The sequence below is a fragment of the Chelonoidis abingdonii genome, chromosome 6 (genome assembly GCF_003597395.2).
Source record: "Chelonoidis abingdonii isolate Lonesome George chromosome 6, CheloAbing_2.0, whole genome shotgun sequence".
NCBI classification, from domain to species: Eukaryota; Metazoa; Chordata; order Testudines; family Testudinidae; genus Chelonoidis; species Chelonoidis abingdonii.
In genome coordinates this window covers 122,709,749-122,725,433 of record NC_133774.1, presented here as the reverse complement: position 1 = coordinate 122,725,433, position 15,685 = coordinate 122,709,749, and the positions used below count along the sequence as shown (strand labels likewise).

The following is a 15,685-nucleotide window of genomic DNA, read 5'->3' as shown; positions in this document are numbered from 1 at the left end:
GTTAAAACATCATCTTGCTATTATCTTCTAGTTTTTTGGGTTTTTTTTCCCCTATAATTTCTTGCAGATCCTCAATGTCCAATGTTACCATAACAATTAGATATCTGAAAATAAAATAATCTCTCTATAAACCATGTTTTCCACATTAAAAAAAATATTCAGACTAGAAATGCGTGTAGATGTTTTAGAGTCTAGAAGAGCATTTTGTTTCAAAAAATGAATCGTTGAAGAGATTATCCAAGTTAGTCAGGCTATTTTCCAATATTTTAAAAATTGGCCCTCTGGTATAATTTCACCCAGTATAACACTAAGTCTGTTTAAAAGCCAAAGATGTTTTTTCCGGTCTAAAGGTCAGTACCTCTTTCAGTTTCTGTAAGGTTGGAGTGATTTCTTCCTCTAAAATCTGAAACACAAAAAAACAGAATATATTTTCAGATTCTTAACTCTGAAAACTCTCCCAAATCCTGCTACTCTGACCACATGCAAATAGCCTTACGCAGAGAAAGCAAACTTTCCAGAAACCATAAACATACAACACATAGGGGCAGGCGAAAGAGAAGGGACCACGGTGGTGCAAATGGGTCAAATACATCCTCTTCTATTGTGGCAGAGAAGCACTTTTTCTCTCTAAGGCTACACAACAGGCAACTGAGTCATTCAAGTCAGCTTATAACTGCTATCACTGATGTTATTCAATTTATGTAAAGCATTAAAAAGCCACACAATTGCAAACACATAATACCGTTTGAATTTCTTTCAGTTTTGCCTCTTTTTTCTCTATAGTTTTCTGGGCAGCTATTTTCTTGCACTCATACATCCTTGTACCAGCTGCTTCTTCAATCATAGCTAAAATCTGAAAAACAAAAACAAAAAAAACCCCAAGCTTATGAAATAGATTCAAAATCACCAGTGTTAAACAAAAAATTTTCCCTATCCATCTTTCTTCAAAACACTGTTCCAACAGTCCTGAGCAAACAGTCAACTCAAAATTTTACATGTATAAAAGGATATCAAGAAAAAGGAGAAAGAAAGGAAATGTGAACTCTCTTCTCACCTCTGGAGGTTTCATGTTTAAAACCTTGGTAATTCGTCCCTGGAAATAAAGGCAAAAATAATTATGGCCCATAAACTCAAAGTGTAAGATTTTTATATATTAAATTCTCAATCAAAACTTTATCAGGTAGTACAATAATTTTTTAAAGAAATTTTTTTTTTGTCTAAAAGAATAAACGTGGTTTGGCTTCAGTTGTCTCATTCTTGAATGTTCAGATTCAAATCTGAAACAGCTTGTGTCACATTACAGTCAGCTGGTAAGTATGATGTGCTATACTTTATAACTTTGCTTATGCTGCGTCCCACTATATGTAGTTACACTGATCAGGCACACTGCTTTCACTCTCTGTTTGGAATCTCTTAGTGGCTGACTGACTTTGATTAAATTTTTAATCACAGATTGGCTTTTCAGAGACTTAATTGATGTCAGTCAATATGTGGAAGCCTCTGTGGTAATAGAAACAAGATGTAGAGCTAATCCAAAACAAATCCAGCAACAAGGGAAGCAAGTTTTTAGGAATATGTATAAAATACCTGCATAATGAGAAAATGAGGGTTGTTGACATTGAGTCCAACAGAACAGAAGAGATCCTGCACTCTTGTGTTATTTGCATTCACACCATTGATTAGATACTTATTTCTACCACCAATGACGACCTTGAGAAAAAGAAAAATGGGATACTCAAAATGAACTAAAAATGGCTTTGCTGTTTGAGAATACAAACTAATGGAATTCTTAGATATAGGAATCTGAGCAAACAAATGGAAAACAGTTTCAATGCATCCTGAGGGAATTAACAAAATTACAAAAGATACAGATCAAACAAACCCTCTCATCAGTTTGAAGTGCCATTTTTAAAATCCTCTACCCCAACTGCGAAAATGTGAGCTAAAGCCCCACAGCAAGTACCTTTAGTAATTTCTTAGCACTCAGGAACAAGGGAAAGTCTCTCAGTTCAGTGTCGGACCAGAAAGAAAAAATACCACCACCACAACTAGCAAACTTGTCAGTTTCATCAGAAAGCTTATGGTTAGGGTTATGTTTTACTTATGGGTATTTTAGTAAAATTTTAGACAGGTCACAGACAGTAAACAAAAATTCATGGCCCGTGACCTGTTCATGACTTGTACTATGCACTTAACTAAATCTTGGGAGTGCTGGGGGTGGAGGAGGGAGATGGGGGGAGGAGGAGGAGGAGCCTCTGGTGCACTGGGGGTTCCGCAGGTGTTTGGGGGGCGGTCTGGGGGTGCAACTGGTGCTTGGGGTGGGGGAGGGGGGAAGGAGGCAGGAATAGGGGAGGTTGGCAGGGATGGCATGCTCCTATCTGGCTTCTGGGAAGCGATGACATATCCATCCCTAAGCTCCTAGCTCTGTGCACTGCCAGCTCCACAGCTCCCATCATCCGGGAACCACAGCCAGTGGGAGTTGCGAGGGCTGTGCCTGTGAACTGCGAGGACAGTGTGCAAAGCTAGGAGCTGAGAGACATGTTGTCGCTTCTAGGGAGTCTCCCCCACCCCAAGGTAAACGCCACCCAGAGCCCTCACTCCCTAACCCCCAACCGTGAGCCCCCTCCGATTCCTCCTACTGCTGCTAGGGAGTGGGAGAGACGCAGTGGCCTGAGATTGCCCAAGCAGCAGCAGGTGCGACTGACCCAGAGGCTGCCTGAGCTACTCGGGCAGCCCCAGAGCCAGTTACACTGGCCGCTGCAGAAGTCATGGACGGAATCTGTGACTTCGATAACAACTCACAGCCTTAGTTATGGTTAATACGGATCATGGAAACCAATTACTTCTAGAGGTGGTCCCTTTGTGTCAAGTCAAAGCACACTCGGAGGCAGTGTAGGAAAGCTTGCAGTGCTCCTGTCTGTACCATATCTGTTCTGTGATTAAATGATTCAGTATCCCAAGTGGACAACCTAGCATCTTTCAATATTAAGGCCACTAAAAAAATTAGAAAGGGAAAGGAGAAAGGCAGAAAAGGGAAGCACATCATTTTCTGCATGGGACAATATGGCTTGCTCCAGGAATGTTGTCTCATGACTAGGTGTGTTTCCATTCAAGGGAGTAGAGTCATTGATTATGGTATATGGAATACTACAAAATTTGTAGTATGAACTGTGAAAAGGCAACAAGTTGTTATATCCTTATTTAGTTGCTTAGCTCAAACCTTACATAGTTTGTTTCCAGAGTGAACTCAGTAACATTACTTTAATAGCACAAGTTCATGAAGTTTTCAAGAGAGCATATTTAAAAAAGAATTAGTGCACAATCAAGTAAAAGAAACCAAGTGCTCTTTAAAACCTTACCTGAAGGAATCTTAATTATGCAAAATAACTTGAGGCGTAAGGGTAGAGAGCATTAAAAAAAACCTACAACATTGTTATTTTTCAACTAGATGATATAGAATTCAATCTGCATTTTACCTTAGCATAGTCATTTCCCCCTGAAAACGGTGGAAATACATAAGTCTTTGTGGTCAAACACAAATGTTAAACACTCACCTGCCTGGTGACTGTGATCTCATCATGAGCCTCAAATCCCAATGGACTCTGTTTCTTGTCAGAATTTTCAAAGGTGATTGATACAGTCGCTTTAATAATTCCAGCCTGACCATTTTTGTAAACCAAATCTTGCAAATTGGATGCTCGCACCTGAAAATGTGGAAAAGGAATACATTTAACAGAAAGCCATTGCATTGCTTCATATCGTGCACTATTAATTGATAGAATTTGAGGAAAAATGTATGAAATATTTGAAAAATAGGAATACTGTACATTTAGATACTCTAGCAGATCACAGGTATAAAATAGAGCATGTAGAAAATGTGCAAGATGGTTGCACAGTAAAGTAACACAGTAAGACAATTTATTTTAATTTTTTTTTAAACAAGATACATGAGAAAAATTAAATGCTTAGATTTAGAAGCAAGATGACAAAATCAATTAATACATAAGTGCCTTTAAGTAAAGTGTTTGATTTCATGATACAGCATGTATGTGATTATAAAGACAGCAAAATAGGATTTATTTGCAATTTTGCTGGATTTCCATAGAATTCCAAAAAAAGCAGCAGAGAATCCTGTGGCACCTTATAGACTAACAGACGTTTTGGAGCGTGAGCTTTCGTGGGTGAATACCCACTTCGTCAGACGCAGGTAGTGGAAATTCTCCAGGCACAGTGTATATATATGCTGCAAGCAAGCTAGAGATAACAGAGCAGCAGAGATTCCTGTGGCACCTTATAGACTAACAGACGTTGTGGAGCGGGAGCTTTCGTGGTGAATACACGTTATCTCAGCTTGCTTGCTAGCCATAACTATACCTGCCCCTGGAAATTTCACTCCTGCGTCTAACGAATGGGTATTCACCCACGAAAGCTCACGCTCCAAACGTCTGTTAGTCTATTAAGGTGCCACAGGTCTCTGCTGCTTTATCAGATCCAACTAACATGGCTACCCCTCTGATAAGTAGAATTCCAAAGCAGGCATTGTTTAAGACTGGATCCAAATTTGCTTCAAAATGCACACTTTTCATTAAGTTCAGTACTGGCCAGTTCTTTTTAATAAAATCATTCAGCAAAACTTCCTTTCCGTTGTTTCTGATGAGAAGCTATTAGTCTTCTAAGCCAACTCCAGACATGCCTAAGTTATTATAGGAGAAATAATGTTTGTGTTATATTTCTGAAGATGTTTTTTTTTTTTTTTATACTTTTACCTACCAACAAAAGTTCTGCTTTCCAACTTACTACTTCCTAACTGGGCATTATTTCCCCTTATGGTTCTAAGGCCACATAGTTTGTATGTAATGGTATGATTATTACTGCTAACAAAGCCTTATATAGTTCTATAGTCTTCTGAAAGTGTTTGAAAAGAATTCCCTAGTATTTGTAATTAGTCCTATCTAAAAAGTATTTAACAAAATATTGTAGTCCATTTTGGAATAAGTCAGTGGTTGATTACAAATTCATAATTTAATTATCAATACATCTTTTTATTGGCAATTTGAACCGCGCCAGAAAGTGGCATAGAAAACTATCGTCTGTCTCATTTTGGTTAAAGAGGAACACTAGTTTCCACGACATTTTGCTTGAAGATTAACCTCAGGTTTGTTGGCACAAGGATGCTATCAGCACAAGGAGGAGTTGCCTCACTGATTTCTGTGCCTAACTACATATTCTCTTCCTTTTTTACCTGAATTAGGTTGAATGCCCAAAACAGAACAAATAGGTAGTCCAGAATGTTGGACTGCCACTTCCATCAGGCCCGGTGATACATTGAACAGTGGGTCGAAGCCGTGACCTCTGTCCTCTGGCATAGGACTGAATCCTTCCAAAGATGATGAGTGACTATGCATCTTTTCTGTCTCTGGAGACCTGCCAAGCCCCTCTCCAAGGACATATGAAGAAAGATCTGATTTACAGTCCTGTGTGTTTTAAAAACAAACAAAAGCAGACTTGATAATCAGCGGGCGCTCCTAATATAACCAATTTTGAAACCAAATGGACAAAATATATTTTTATACACTCTAGCAGAACAATGTATTTTGGACCCCACATGCAAGAATTGATAAGTTTTTTGCCCAACATTACCACCTCGAGTTATCTGAATCTCAATATCCAAAGAGGCATAATTGAGTCCCCTAGCCAAATATACTCACCAGTGAAGATTTCCTTTGATTACATTAATGTATTCAAAAAGCCTCAGATATTCAAAAGAAGTTGTACTGTGAACAAAACAGGTTCACATCAAGAAAAAAAAATTACAGGACTAGTAGACAAAAAACAAAGACTAAGTCTTTTAGAAGAAAGAGAGGAAGAAATTAAAAGGCAGTGCTGATGGTTTTTGTATATCCTCTATCTGTCGTTATTCCAGAGCTTGACTATATATCTTTAAATTGTGGCAACTCCACAACAAAAATAATAGATAAAAACCCCAGACTCTTGCTGAATTTCAAATCATAAACGATATAAAAAAATCCCAATAACTGCTACTGTTTACCAAATGTGACTTTCGATATCCCAAAACTTATATATATATATATATTGTCTCTTTAATTCTGTCCACTTGACACACTTTCGTTATTAGCCAGTTCCACCGTGTGACTCTGGAATCTGAGCGCTCGTGGCACGTTCGCTGTCCTCTCTGGTTCGGTCACCCAGAAAAAGAAGACAGAACATTAGTAATGAACATTGGCTTTGTAAGGAGTGATGGGCAGGCACGGCCTGGGCTGCCGGGTGTAACTCTGTGATTAGGTTTAAGATGACCAATATTACACCCCTCCCCTCCATGGGCGAGTGTGTGTACTGAAGGGCCTTGTTTGCCATGGGGGCGGCGGGGCTTCCTCCTCCTATCTGACCCATGACCTCTCTCTATCGCTATCTAATCTCATCTCTCTCTATCTATTGAGAAGAGTCCTCTCCCCAACACCGCATGAGAAGCGCGGTGCGTCAGTGTGGGCGTGTGGTGGTTGTTTGGTCTGCAGAACAGTCAACCCCCCCCCCCGCCAATGCCCTTGTAAAAGTAGCTGGAGATTGCCTGTTCTAAGGACCCGCACCTCGCCGTGGATGCATCCACTGGCCCTCGCCCTTCCCCGGAGAAAACGTGGACGGGACCGGCCGCGTCCTGCTTCACGGAGACCGAGGACCGAGACGAGACCGAGACCGCCACGACCCGCCCCCCGCTCTCACCTGCCAAACGCCGGAAGGGAGGCGGGTGAATTAATATATATCTGGGCGACGGTTAGCGCGGTTCTAAGATCCCACTGGCCCACCGCTCCCGGCTGCCCTCCGCTCTACTTGAATTTTGTCTGCGCAGTAGTGACGGGATGCAGCGCTGCCTGATTGTCTTGCTCGCTAGCTCCTCTAACCTACACGCGAGGCAGCTGCTCCCGGTGTGATAGCGGGGGCGAAGGATACCACACCACAAACCCACGGCACCGCGGAAGAGAAGGGCTGTTTTAAACGTCGGCCGTATTGATTCCGGCGTTTCTTTCCGTGGTCAGACCCGGTCAGGAGAGGACGCCCCCCCCACCCCCCGTCTCCTCACCTGATAGGTGGAGATGTCGAATGGGGGCTTCTTCGAGCGCGTGTCGCTGCTGCTTCTGCTGTGAGTGCGCATTGGATTGGCGGCGTGTATAACAGGCGCGAGCCTTTACTCCCTGTTTCTTGGGCGGGCCATAAGAGGGGTATCTCTCTATCTGGCGAGAACTCTTCCGGGGCACTAGAATAGAGTCATAGAAAGGGAATGTGCGCGCGCTGTAGCGTAGGCGCTTTCCGCTCGCTGCGGGGCAGCTGTGCACGACCCCTCTCCTAGGGGACAGTAGGGGGCTTGGCACTGGTGTGAGAGCCCCTGTTCCTTAGGGGAGCCGTTTAGGAGGGGGGACCGTGCACGTGATGTGAGGCCCCTTTTGCCTACGGTGAGCAGAGAAGTTGGTGTGGGGGCTGCTGCATGTGGGTTAGTAGCCCCTTTTCTAGGGGGAACAGGTAGGAGTGGGGCGCTGTGAAAACATGCAGTGTGCGAGTCCCCGTTTTCTGGGAGATGCGCCAGTGGTATAGAGAGAAGGTCTCATCACTTGATCGGTCTGGATTATTCTCCTCCGCCTGCTATCCAGGCAGTAGGGTCCTCAGTAAGTGTCCCAGGAGAATAGCAGGATATAGAATCAAAAATGTAAGATTCAGTCAGGTCCAGCCCCCTGTCTGAGGCGAACTAAGGGTTGTATACACTTATCATTTTATAGTGCTCTAACTTGTGGCTCGGGTGTGAAAAAGTCAGCCCCTCCAGAGCACAAGTCTGTATCTATCTTTAAAGCACTAATATAACAGGCTCCCAGCCGCTTTATCTCTCTTTTGGAGGTGGATATCTCTTATGAGCGCCTGGACACTCTTCCCAGTGCTTGCACATGACCATATCGCACTTCAATATATCTCTTGTCCTGCGGCAGAGCTTTGAAGTTTCCAGAGGTAGACCTACTCTAGGGCTGCAACACTTGCAGATGTAAGTAGTTGCTGTGAGTTAACCCACTTCAGAAAGCCGTAGGGAACGCGCTGCAGTCGTCCACACTGACAGCTGCTTATGCACTGGCCATGCACATTTGCAGCACTTGCAGTTTTATTTTTACATTATGGTACTATCCAGGCATTGCAAGTGACTGCAACAGCTTTCGAAATGGTATATTATGACAGGAGTGTGTTGTTGTATTTGGTGTGAGAGAGAGGGTTTGGGGGCTAGAGCAGGTCAGCGATTTCTGTCTTGTAATTCAGACAGCAGCAGACCTCCTCCCAAACCTCCCTCTCTCACATCACAGCATTCCACACTAATGTTGTTTTGTTAGGAGTCTATATTATATATATATCTGTAAGAAACAAGCTTTCAAAGATATCACATTCCTACAGTATTCAAAACAATACATATCCCTAATAATTATGATGTTTATGGGCTTGACTCAGACGCCAGTAATGCCAACACCTCGTTCAACTGAGCCCAGGCGTTATGTAGCAAGGTGCAGCAAATTAATTGCCTCGTCGCGGAGGATGGAGTACCAGAGCACTCTAGCGTGGAGTCAGGAGCGCTCTACGTGCCTTGCAGTGTGACCGGAAGCTAGTGGCTCCCGGGCTGCTTTTAATGGTGCCATAAATTGCAAGTGTACCAACCTAAGAAACCTAGATGTCCCTGACAAGTGTTCCAACTGTTCTTCAAACCTCCAGGGATGGGGGATTCCACGCTCTCTTAGGTGTTTCTGAAAGCTTAACCTTTTTCTAATATCTAACCTAAATCTCCCTTTTAGAGGAAGCTAAAATTCACTATACAATGTCCAGTGTATATTCACTCTTAGACCATGTCCTGTTTCCACTTTAGAACTATAATCAAGAATGCCTCTACCTCTTGGTTTCAGACTAGCGTCTATATTTTATGTCATTCTTAAGGTCAAAAAACTTTTTATTCTGTGTCAACCTGAGTGACATTGTATCCCAGTCAATGTGAGGATAAATTTGAAATCCCCTATTATTGGAGTTTTTTAATGTCTCTCTAATCTCCCTGTGTCACATCACCTTTCTGAAGTGGGTATTCACCCACGAAAGCTCACGCTCCAAAACGTCTGTTAGTCTATAAGGTGCCACAGGATTCTCTGCTGCTTTTACAGATCCAGACTAACATGGCTACCCCTCTGATAATAGAATTCCAAGGCAGCATTGTTTAAAGACTGGGATCCAAATTTGCTTCAAAATGCACACTTTTCATTTAAGTATCAGTATAGGCCAGTGTCTTTTAAATACAAATCATTTCAGCAAAACTTCCTTTCTGTTTTTCTGATGAGACAGCTAATAGTGTTCTAAGACCAACTCCAGACATGCCTAAGATTATAGAGAAATAAGTTTGTGTTATATTCTGAGATTGTACTTTTACCTACCAAAAGTCTGCATTTCCAACTTACTACTTCCTAACTTGGCATTTTTTCCCCTGTGGTTCTAGGCCACATAGTTTGTATTAATGTATGATTATTACTGCTATACAAAGCTTATATATTTATAGTCTTCTAGAAAGTGTTTGAAAAGAATTCCCTAGTATTTGTAATAGTCCTATGTAAAAGAGTATTTACACAGAAGATATGATTGTAAGTCAATTTTGAGAATAGTCAGTGGTGATTACAAATTCATATTTAATTATCAATAACATCAATTTTTATTGGGCAATTTGAACCGCGCCAGAAAGTGGCATAGAAACTATCGGTCTGTCTCATTTTGGTTAAAGAGGGAACACTAGTTTCCACAACATTTTGTGAAGATTAACCTCAGGTTTGTTGCACAAGGATGCTATTCAGCACAAGGAGGAGTTGCTCACTGATTCTTCCTAACTACAATATTTCTCCTTCCTTTTTACCTGAGATAGGTTGGAGATGCCCAACAGGAAACAAATAGAGTCCAGGATGTTGGACTTGCCACTTCCATTCAGGCCGGTGATAGCATTGAACAGTGGGTCGAAGCCGTTGACCTCTGTCCTCTGGGCATAGGACTTGAATCCTTCCAAAATGATTGACTTGATATGCATCTTTTCTGTCTCTGGAGGACCTGGCCAAGCCCCTCTCCAAGGAATATGAAGAAAGATCTGATTTACAGTCCTGTGTGTTTTAAAACAACAAAAGCAGACTTGATAAAATCAGCGGGCGCTCCTAATATAAACCAAAGTATGAAACAAATGGACAAATAATATAATACACTCTAGCATGAACAATGATATTTGGACCCACATGCAAGAATGTGATAAGTTTTTTTTGCCACAACAGTACCACCTCAGTTATCTGAATCTCAATTATCCAAAGGAGGGATAATTGAGTCCCCTAGCAAATATTACTCACAGTGAAGATTTCCTTGATTACATTAATGTATTCAATAAGCCTCAGGATATTCAAACAGAAGTTGTACTGTGGAACAAAACAGGTTTCTCATCAAGAAAAAAAATTACAGGACTAGTANTGTCCTCTGGGCATAGGACTTGAATCCTTCCAAAATGATTGACTTGATATGCATCTTTTCTGTCTCTGGAGGACCTGGCCAAGCCCCTCTCCAAGGAATATGAAGAAAGATCTGATTTACAGTCCTGTGTGTTTTAAAACAACAAAAGCAGACTTGATAAAATCAGCGGGCGCTCCTAATATAAACCAAAGTATGAAACAAATGGACAAATAATATAATACACTCTAGCATGAACAATGATATTTGGACCCACATGCAAGAATGTGATAAGTTTTTTTTGCCACAACAGTACCACCTCAGTTATCTGAATCTCAATTATCCAAAGGAGGGATAATTGAGTCCCCTAGCAAATATTACTCACAGTGAAGATTTCCTTGATTACATTAATGTATTCAATAAGCCTCAGGATATTCAAACAGAAGTTGTACTGTGGAACAAAACAGGTTTCTCATCAAGAAAAAAAATTACAGGACTAGTATGGACAAAAAGACAAGACTAAAGTCTTTTAGAAGAAAAGAGAGGAAGAAATTTAAAAGGGCAGTGCTGATGGAGTACCTCGTGGACTGTTATCTGTATCCAGAGCTGACTGTGACTTTATACTAGTCTTAAAATTGTGGCAAACTCCACAACAAAAATATATAGATAAAAACCCCAGACTCTTCTGAATTTCAAATCATTAAACGATATAAAAAAATCCCAATACTGTCTACTGTTTTTACAAATGTGACTTTCAGATTATCCCAAACTGAAACTAGAGAGAAATGTCTCTTTATTCTGTACACTTGGCAGCACTTCGTTTATAGCCAGTTTCACCGTGTGACTCTGTGAATCTGACAGCTCTTGGGCACAGTCGCGTTCCTCTCTGGTTCGGGTCACCCAGAAAAAGGAAAAGACAAACATTAGTAAGAACAGGGGCTTGTAAAGGCAGTGACTGGGGGCAGGCACGGGCCTGGGGCTGCTGTAACTCTGTGATTAGGTTTAAATTGACCAATATTACACCCTCCCGCCTTCCATGGGGCGAGTGTGTGTACTGAGAGGCCTTGTGCCCATTGGGGGGGCGGGGGGGCTTCGCTCCTCACTGGTATCAGCCCAGACCCGCACCCCGCAACTACTGAACCAGGCCCTTCTGGGGACACTGAGGGAAGGAGCCTCTCCCCAACAGCCCAGAGGAGAAGCCTCTCACTGGGGGCGGGGTGGGGGTCTGCAGACATCAACCCCCCCCCCCCGCAATGCCCTTGTAAAGTAGCTGGGAGGGATGCCTGTTCCTTAAGGACCCCACCCTCTCCGTGGTGCATCCACTGAGCCCTCGCCCCTTCCCCGGAGAGAAACCGGGACGGGACCGGCCGCGTCCTGCTGCACGGAGACCGAGACCGAGACCGAGACCGAGACCGGCCACGACCCGCCCCCCCTCCTCACCTGCCAAGCCCGGGAAGGGGAGGGGCGGGGGGAAGGGAATAGCGCGGGGCGGACGGTTAGCCGCGGGTTCTAGAATCCCACTGGCCACCCGCTCCCGGCGCCCTTCCGCTTACTTGAATTTTGGCGCGCAAGTAGTGACGGGATGGCAGCGGCTGCCTGATTGGTCTTTGCTCGCGTGAGCTCCTCTAACCTACACGCGAGGCAGCGCTCCCGGGTGTGGACTAGCGGGGGGCGAAGGAGACCACACCACAGAACCCCACGGCACCGCGGGAGAAGGGCTGTTTTAAACGGTGGCCGTATTGATTCCGGCGTCTCCCGTGGTCAGACCCGGTCAGGAGAGGACCCCCCCCCACCCCCCGTCTCCTCAACCTGATAGGTGGAGATGTCGAATGGGGGCTTCTTCAGCGCGTGTCGCCTGCCTGCCTTCTGCTGTGAGTGCGCATTGATTGGCGGGCGGTGTATAACAGCGCGAGCCTTTACTCCCTGTTTCTTGGGGGGCGGGGCCATAGAGGGGAGCGCGGGTCTGCAGCGGGGCGAGCACCTCTTCCGGGGGGCACTAGAATAGAGTCAAGAAAGGGGAATGTGCGCGCGCCTGTAGCGTGCGCGTTTCCGCTCCTGCGGGGCAGCTGTGCACGAGCCCCTCTTCCTAGGGGAACAGTAGGGGGGCTGGGCACGTGGTGTGAGAGCCCCTGTTCCTAGGGGAGCCGTAGGAGTGGGGGACCGTGCACGTGATGTGAGAGCCCCTTTTCCTACGGGAGCAGTAGAAGTGGTGGGGGGCTGTGCATGTGGGGTTAGAGCCCCTGTTTCTAGGGGAACAGTAGGAGTGGGGCGCTGTGAAAACATGCAGTGTGCGAGTCCCCGTTTCTGGGAGGAGTGGCGGGCCAGTGTATAGGAGGAGAACGTCTCCATCACTTTGATCGGTCTGGGATTATTCTCCTCCGCCCTCTAGTTCCCAGGCATGTAGGTCCTCAGTAGTGTCCCAGGAGAATAGCAGGATCATAGAATCAAAAATGTAAGATCGTCAGGTCCAGCCCCCTGTGCTGAGGCAGAACTAAGGGCTTGTATACACTTACATTTTATAGTGCTCTAACTTGTTGGCTCGGGTGTGAAAAATCACCCCCCAGAGCACAAGTCCGAGCACTTTAAAGCACTAATATAGACAGGCTCCCAGCGCTCGGAGCTAATCCCTTCGTGGAGGTGGATTACCAGGAGCGCCTGGACAGCTCTCTCCCAGTGCTTGCACATGACCATACTCGCACTTCAAAGTACTGCCGTGGGAGTGTTCCTGCGGCAGAGCTTTGAAGTTTCCAGAGTAGACCTACTCTAAGGGCATGGCAACACTTGCAGATGTAGAGTGCTGTGAGTTAAACCCACCTTCAGAAAGCGCAGTAGGGAAAGCGCTGCAGTCTGTCCACACTGACAGCTGCTTATGCACTGGCATGGCCACATTTGCAGCACTTGCAGTGGTATTGGGAGTGGTACATTATGGTACTATCCCAGCATGCAAGTGACTGCAACATGCTTTTCAAATGGAAGGGATGGAGTGTGACAGGGAGTGTGTTGTGTGTATGTTGGGGGAGAGAGAGGGTTTTTGGGGGGCTGAGAGCAGGTCAGCATTCTGTCTTGTAAGTTCAGACAGCAGCAGACCTCCTCCCCCCTCCCTCTCTCACACACAGCATTCCACACTAATGGTTGTTTTGTCTCAGAGCAGATAAGCAACCAGCTGTAAGAAACAGAGCTTTCAAAGGGCATATCCACATTCCTACAGTGATTCAAAACAATGACAAGAGCGGCCACCTGATTTAAGGGGATTATGGGATGTTTATGGAGGCTGATCAGAGCGCAGTAATGCAACACCTCGTTCACACTGACGCCCAGGCGTTGTAGCCAAGGTGCAGCAAATGTAATTCCTCTCGCGGAGGTGGAGTACCAGGAGCACTCTAGCGGTGGAGTCAGAGCGCTCTACGTGCCTTGCCAGTGTGGACGGGGAGTGAGCTAGTGCTCCCGGGGCTGCTTTAATGTGCCATAAATTGCAAGTGTAGCCAAGCCATAAGTAAACCTAGATTGTCCCTGACAAGGGTTTTTCCAACCTGTTCTTTAAAACCTCCAGGGATGGGGATTCCACAGTCTCTCTTAGAAGTGTGTTCTGAAGCTTAACTTTTTCTTAATATCTAACCTAAATCTCCCTTGTTGTAGAGTAAGTAATAATGGTCACTATTACCAAGTGGTCCAGTTATATTCACCTCTTAGACCAGGTCCTGTGTTCCACTTAGAACTAAATCAAGAATTGCCTCTCCTCTTGTGGTTTCAGGACTAGCTGTTCCAAGAAGGAGTCATTTAAGGTGCCAAGAAACTTTATTTCTGCGTCCCAGCCTGAGGTGACATGTACCCAGTCAATGTGAGGATAATTGAAATCCCCTATTATTATTGAGTTTATTTTAATAGTCTCTCTAATCTCCCTGAGTGTTTCACAGTCACTATCACCATCCTGGTCAGGCAGTTGGTGATATATTTGTATTGCTATATTATTATTAGAGCATGGAATTACTATCCATAAAGATTCTATGGTACAGCTTGGTTCTTTTAAGATTTTTACTTCATTTGATTCTGTGCTTTCTTTCACATCATATAGTGCCACTCCCTCACCGGCACAACCTCTTCTGATAGTTCTGAAAACAAATTATGGAATGGGTTTGCAAAGTTGTCTGAAAGTGGTTATTTACAAGATTTTGAATGATCAGCTAGAAACAAGCAGTGATAGGGAAAGTGGGTATGTGATTAGTATACTATTAAAAGACGTCTATAGTTATAGAATTCAACGTAGTATCTTAATAAAGTATTTTTATTTAACTTGTCTCTGAGGAGAAATACATTTACATAGATTTGTGAGAATCATATTTACAATATAACAATGCAAGCACAAACTACAGTTAGATGTGACCCAGAGTACTTAGTTTCCAAAAGCTGCAATAAGGGAAACTATGGGCTTGGTTATACTTGAGAGTTACAGCGCTGTAACTTACTCCTCGTCCAGACTGGCAAGGCACATACAGCGCTGTATCTCCCTGGCTACAGTGCTGGTTGTACTCCACATGGACGAGAGGAATAAAGAGAACAGTGCTGGTGCTGCAGTGCTGGAGTGCCAGTGTAAATAGTGATTAATCTTACTATGCTGTAACTGACCTCCGAAATTTTCCTATAATGCTTTTAAGTAAAGCACTCTCTTTGTTTTGTTGTGAACTCTGGGCTCCTGGACCTGCTTATCTAAAAAACACAGCAATTGTTTGCTCGAGGAGAGGCAGGCAGGGAATGTCCACAGCTAATGTTTGCTTGAGGAGAGAAACAACATGGTGGGGGGAGTCCACCCGAGCAGATGCTTATCTGGTCTGAAGGTTATTTGTATTTAAGATTGATTGAGAGGGAGGTGGGGGAAGTGGTTGGAATTTGCAAGGCAGGGAGCTGACACAGTGTCGGCTCCAAAAATCCACTCTCTTTCTCTCCCCCACATTCCCTGTCATGTTCCACCCCATTCCCCTTGTCATGGTATGACCCTCACTCTGAACCTTAGCGTCCAAAAAATGGGGTACCAGCATGAATTCCTCTAAGCTTAATTACCAGCTTAGATCTTGTAGTGCTACCACCAACCAGGACTTGCAGTGCCTGGTACACTCTGGTCCCCCCAAAACCTTCTCTGGGGACCCCAAACTCCTTGGGTCTCACAACAAAGGGAAATAAACCATTCCCCCTC

General features: G+C 44.2%; 1 protein-coding gene across 1 annotated transcript in view; it reads right to left on the bottom strand.

Moving 5' to 3' along the window:
• The window catches only part of SMC2 (structural maintenance of chromosomes 2), a 38,240-nt gene extending 27,790 nt beyond the window's left edge, over positions 1-10,450 (bottom strand). The window contains 6 exon segments of the mRNA XM_075067379.1: positions 359-403; positions 743-853; positions 1,055-1,093; positions 1,588-1,710; positions 3,555-3,704; positions 9,929-10,450. Of these exon segments, the coding sequence (XP_074923480.1) occupies positions 359-403; positions 743-853; positions 1,055-1,093; positions 1,588-1,710; positions 3,555-3,704; positions 9,929-10,096 (636 nt within the window). The 5' untranslated portion in view covers positions 10,097-10,450.
• Positions 10,451-15,685: the final 5,235 nt, after the last annotated feature.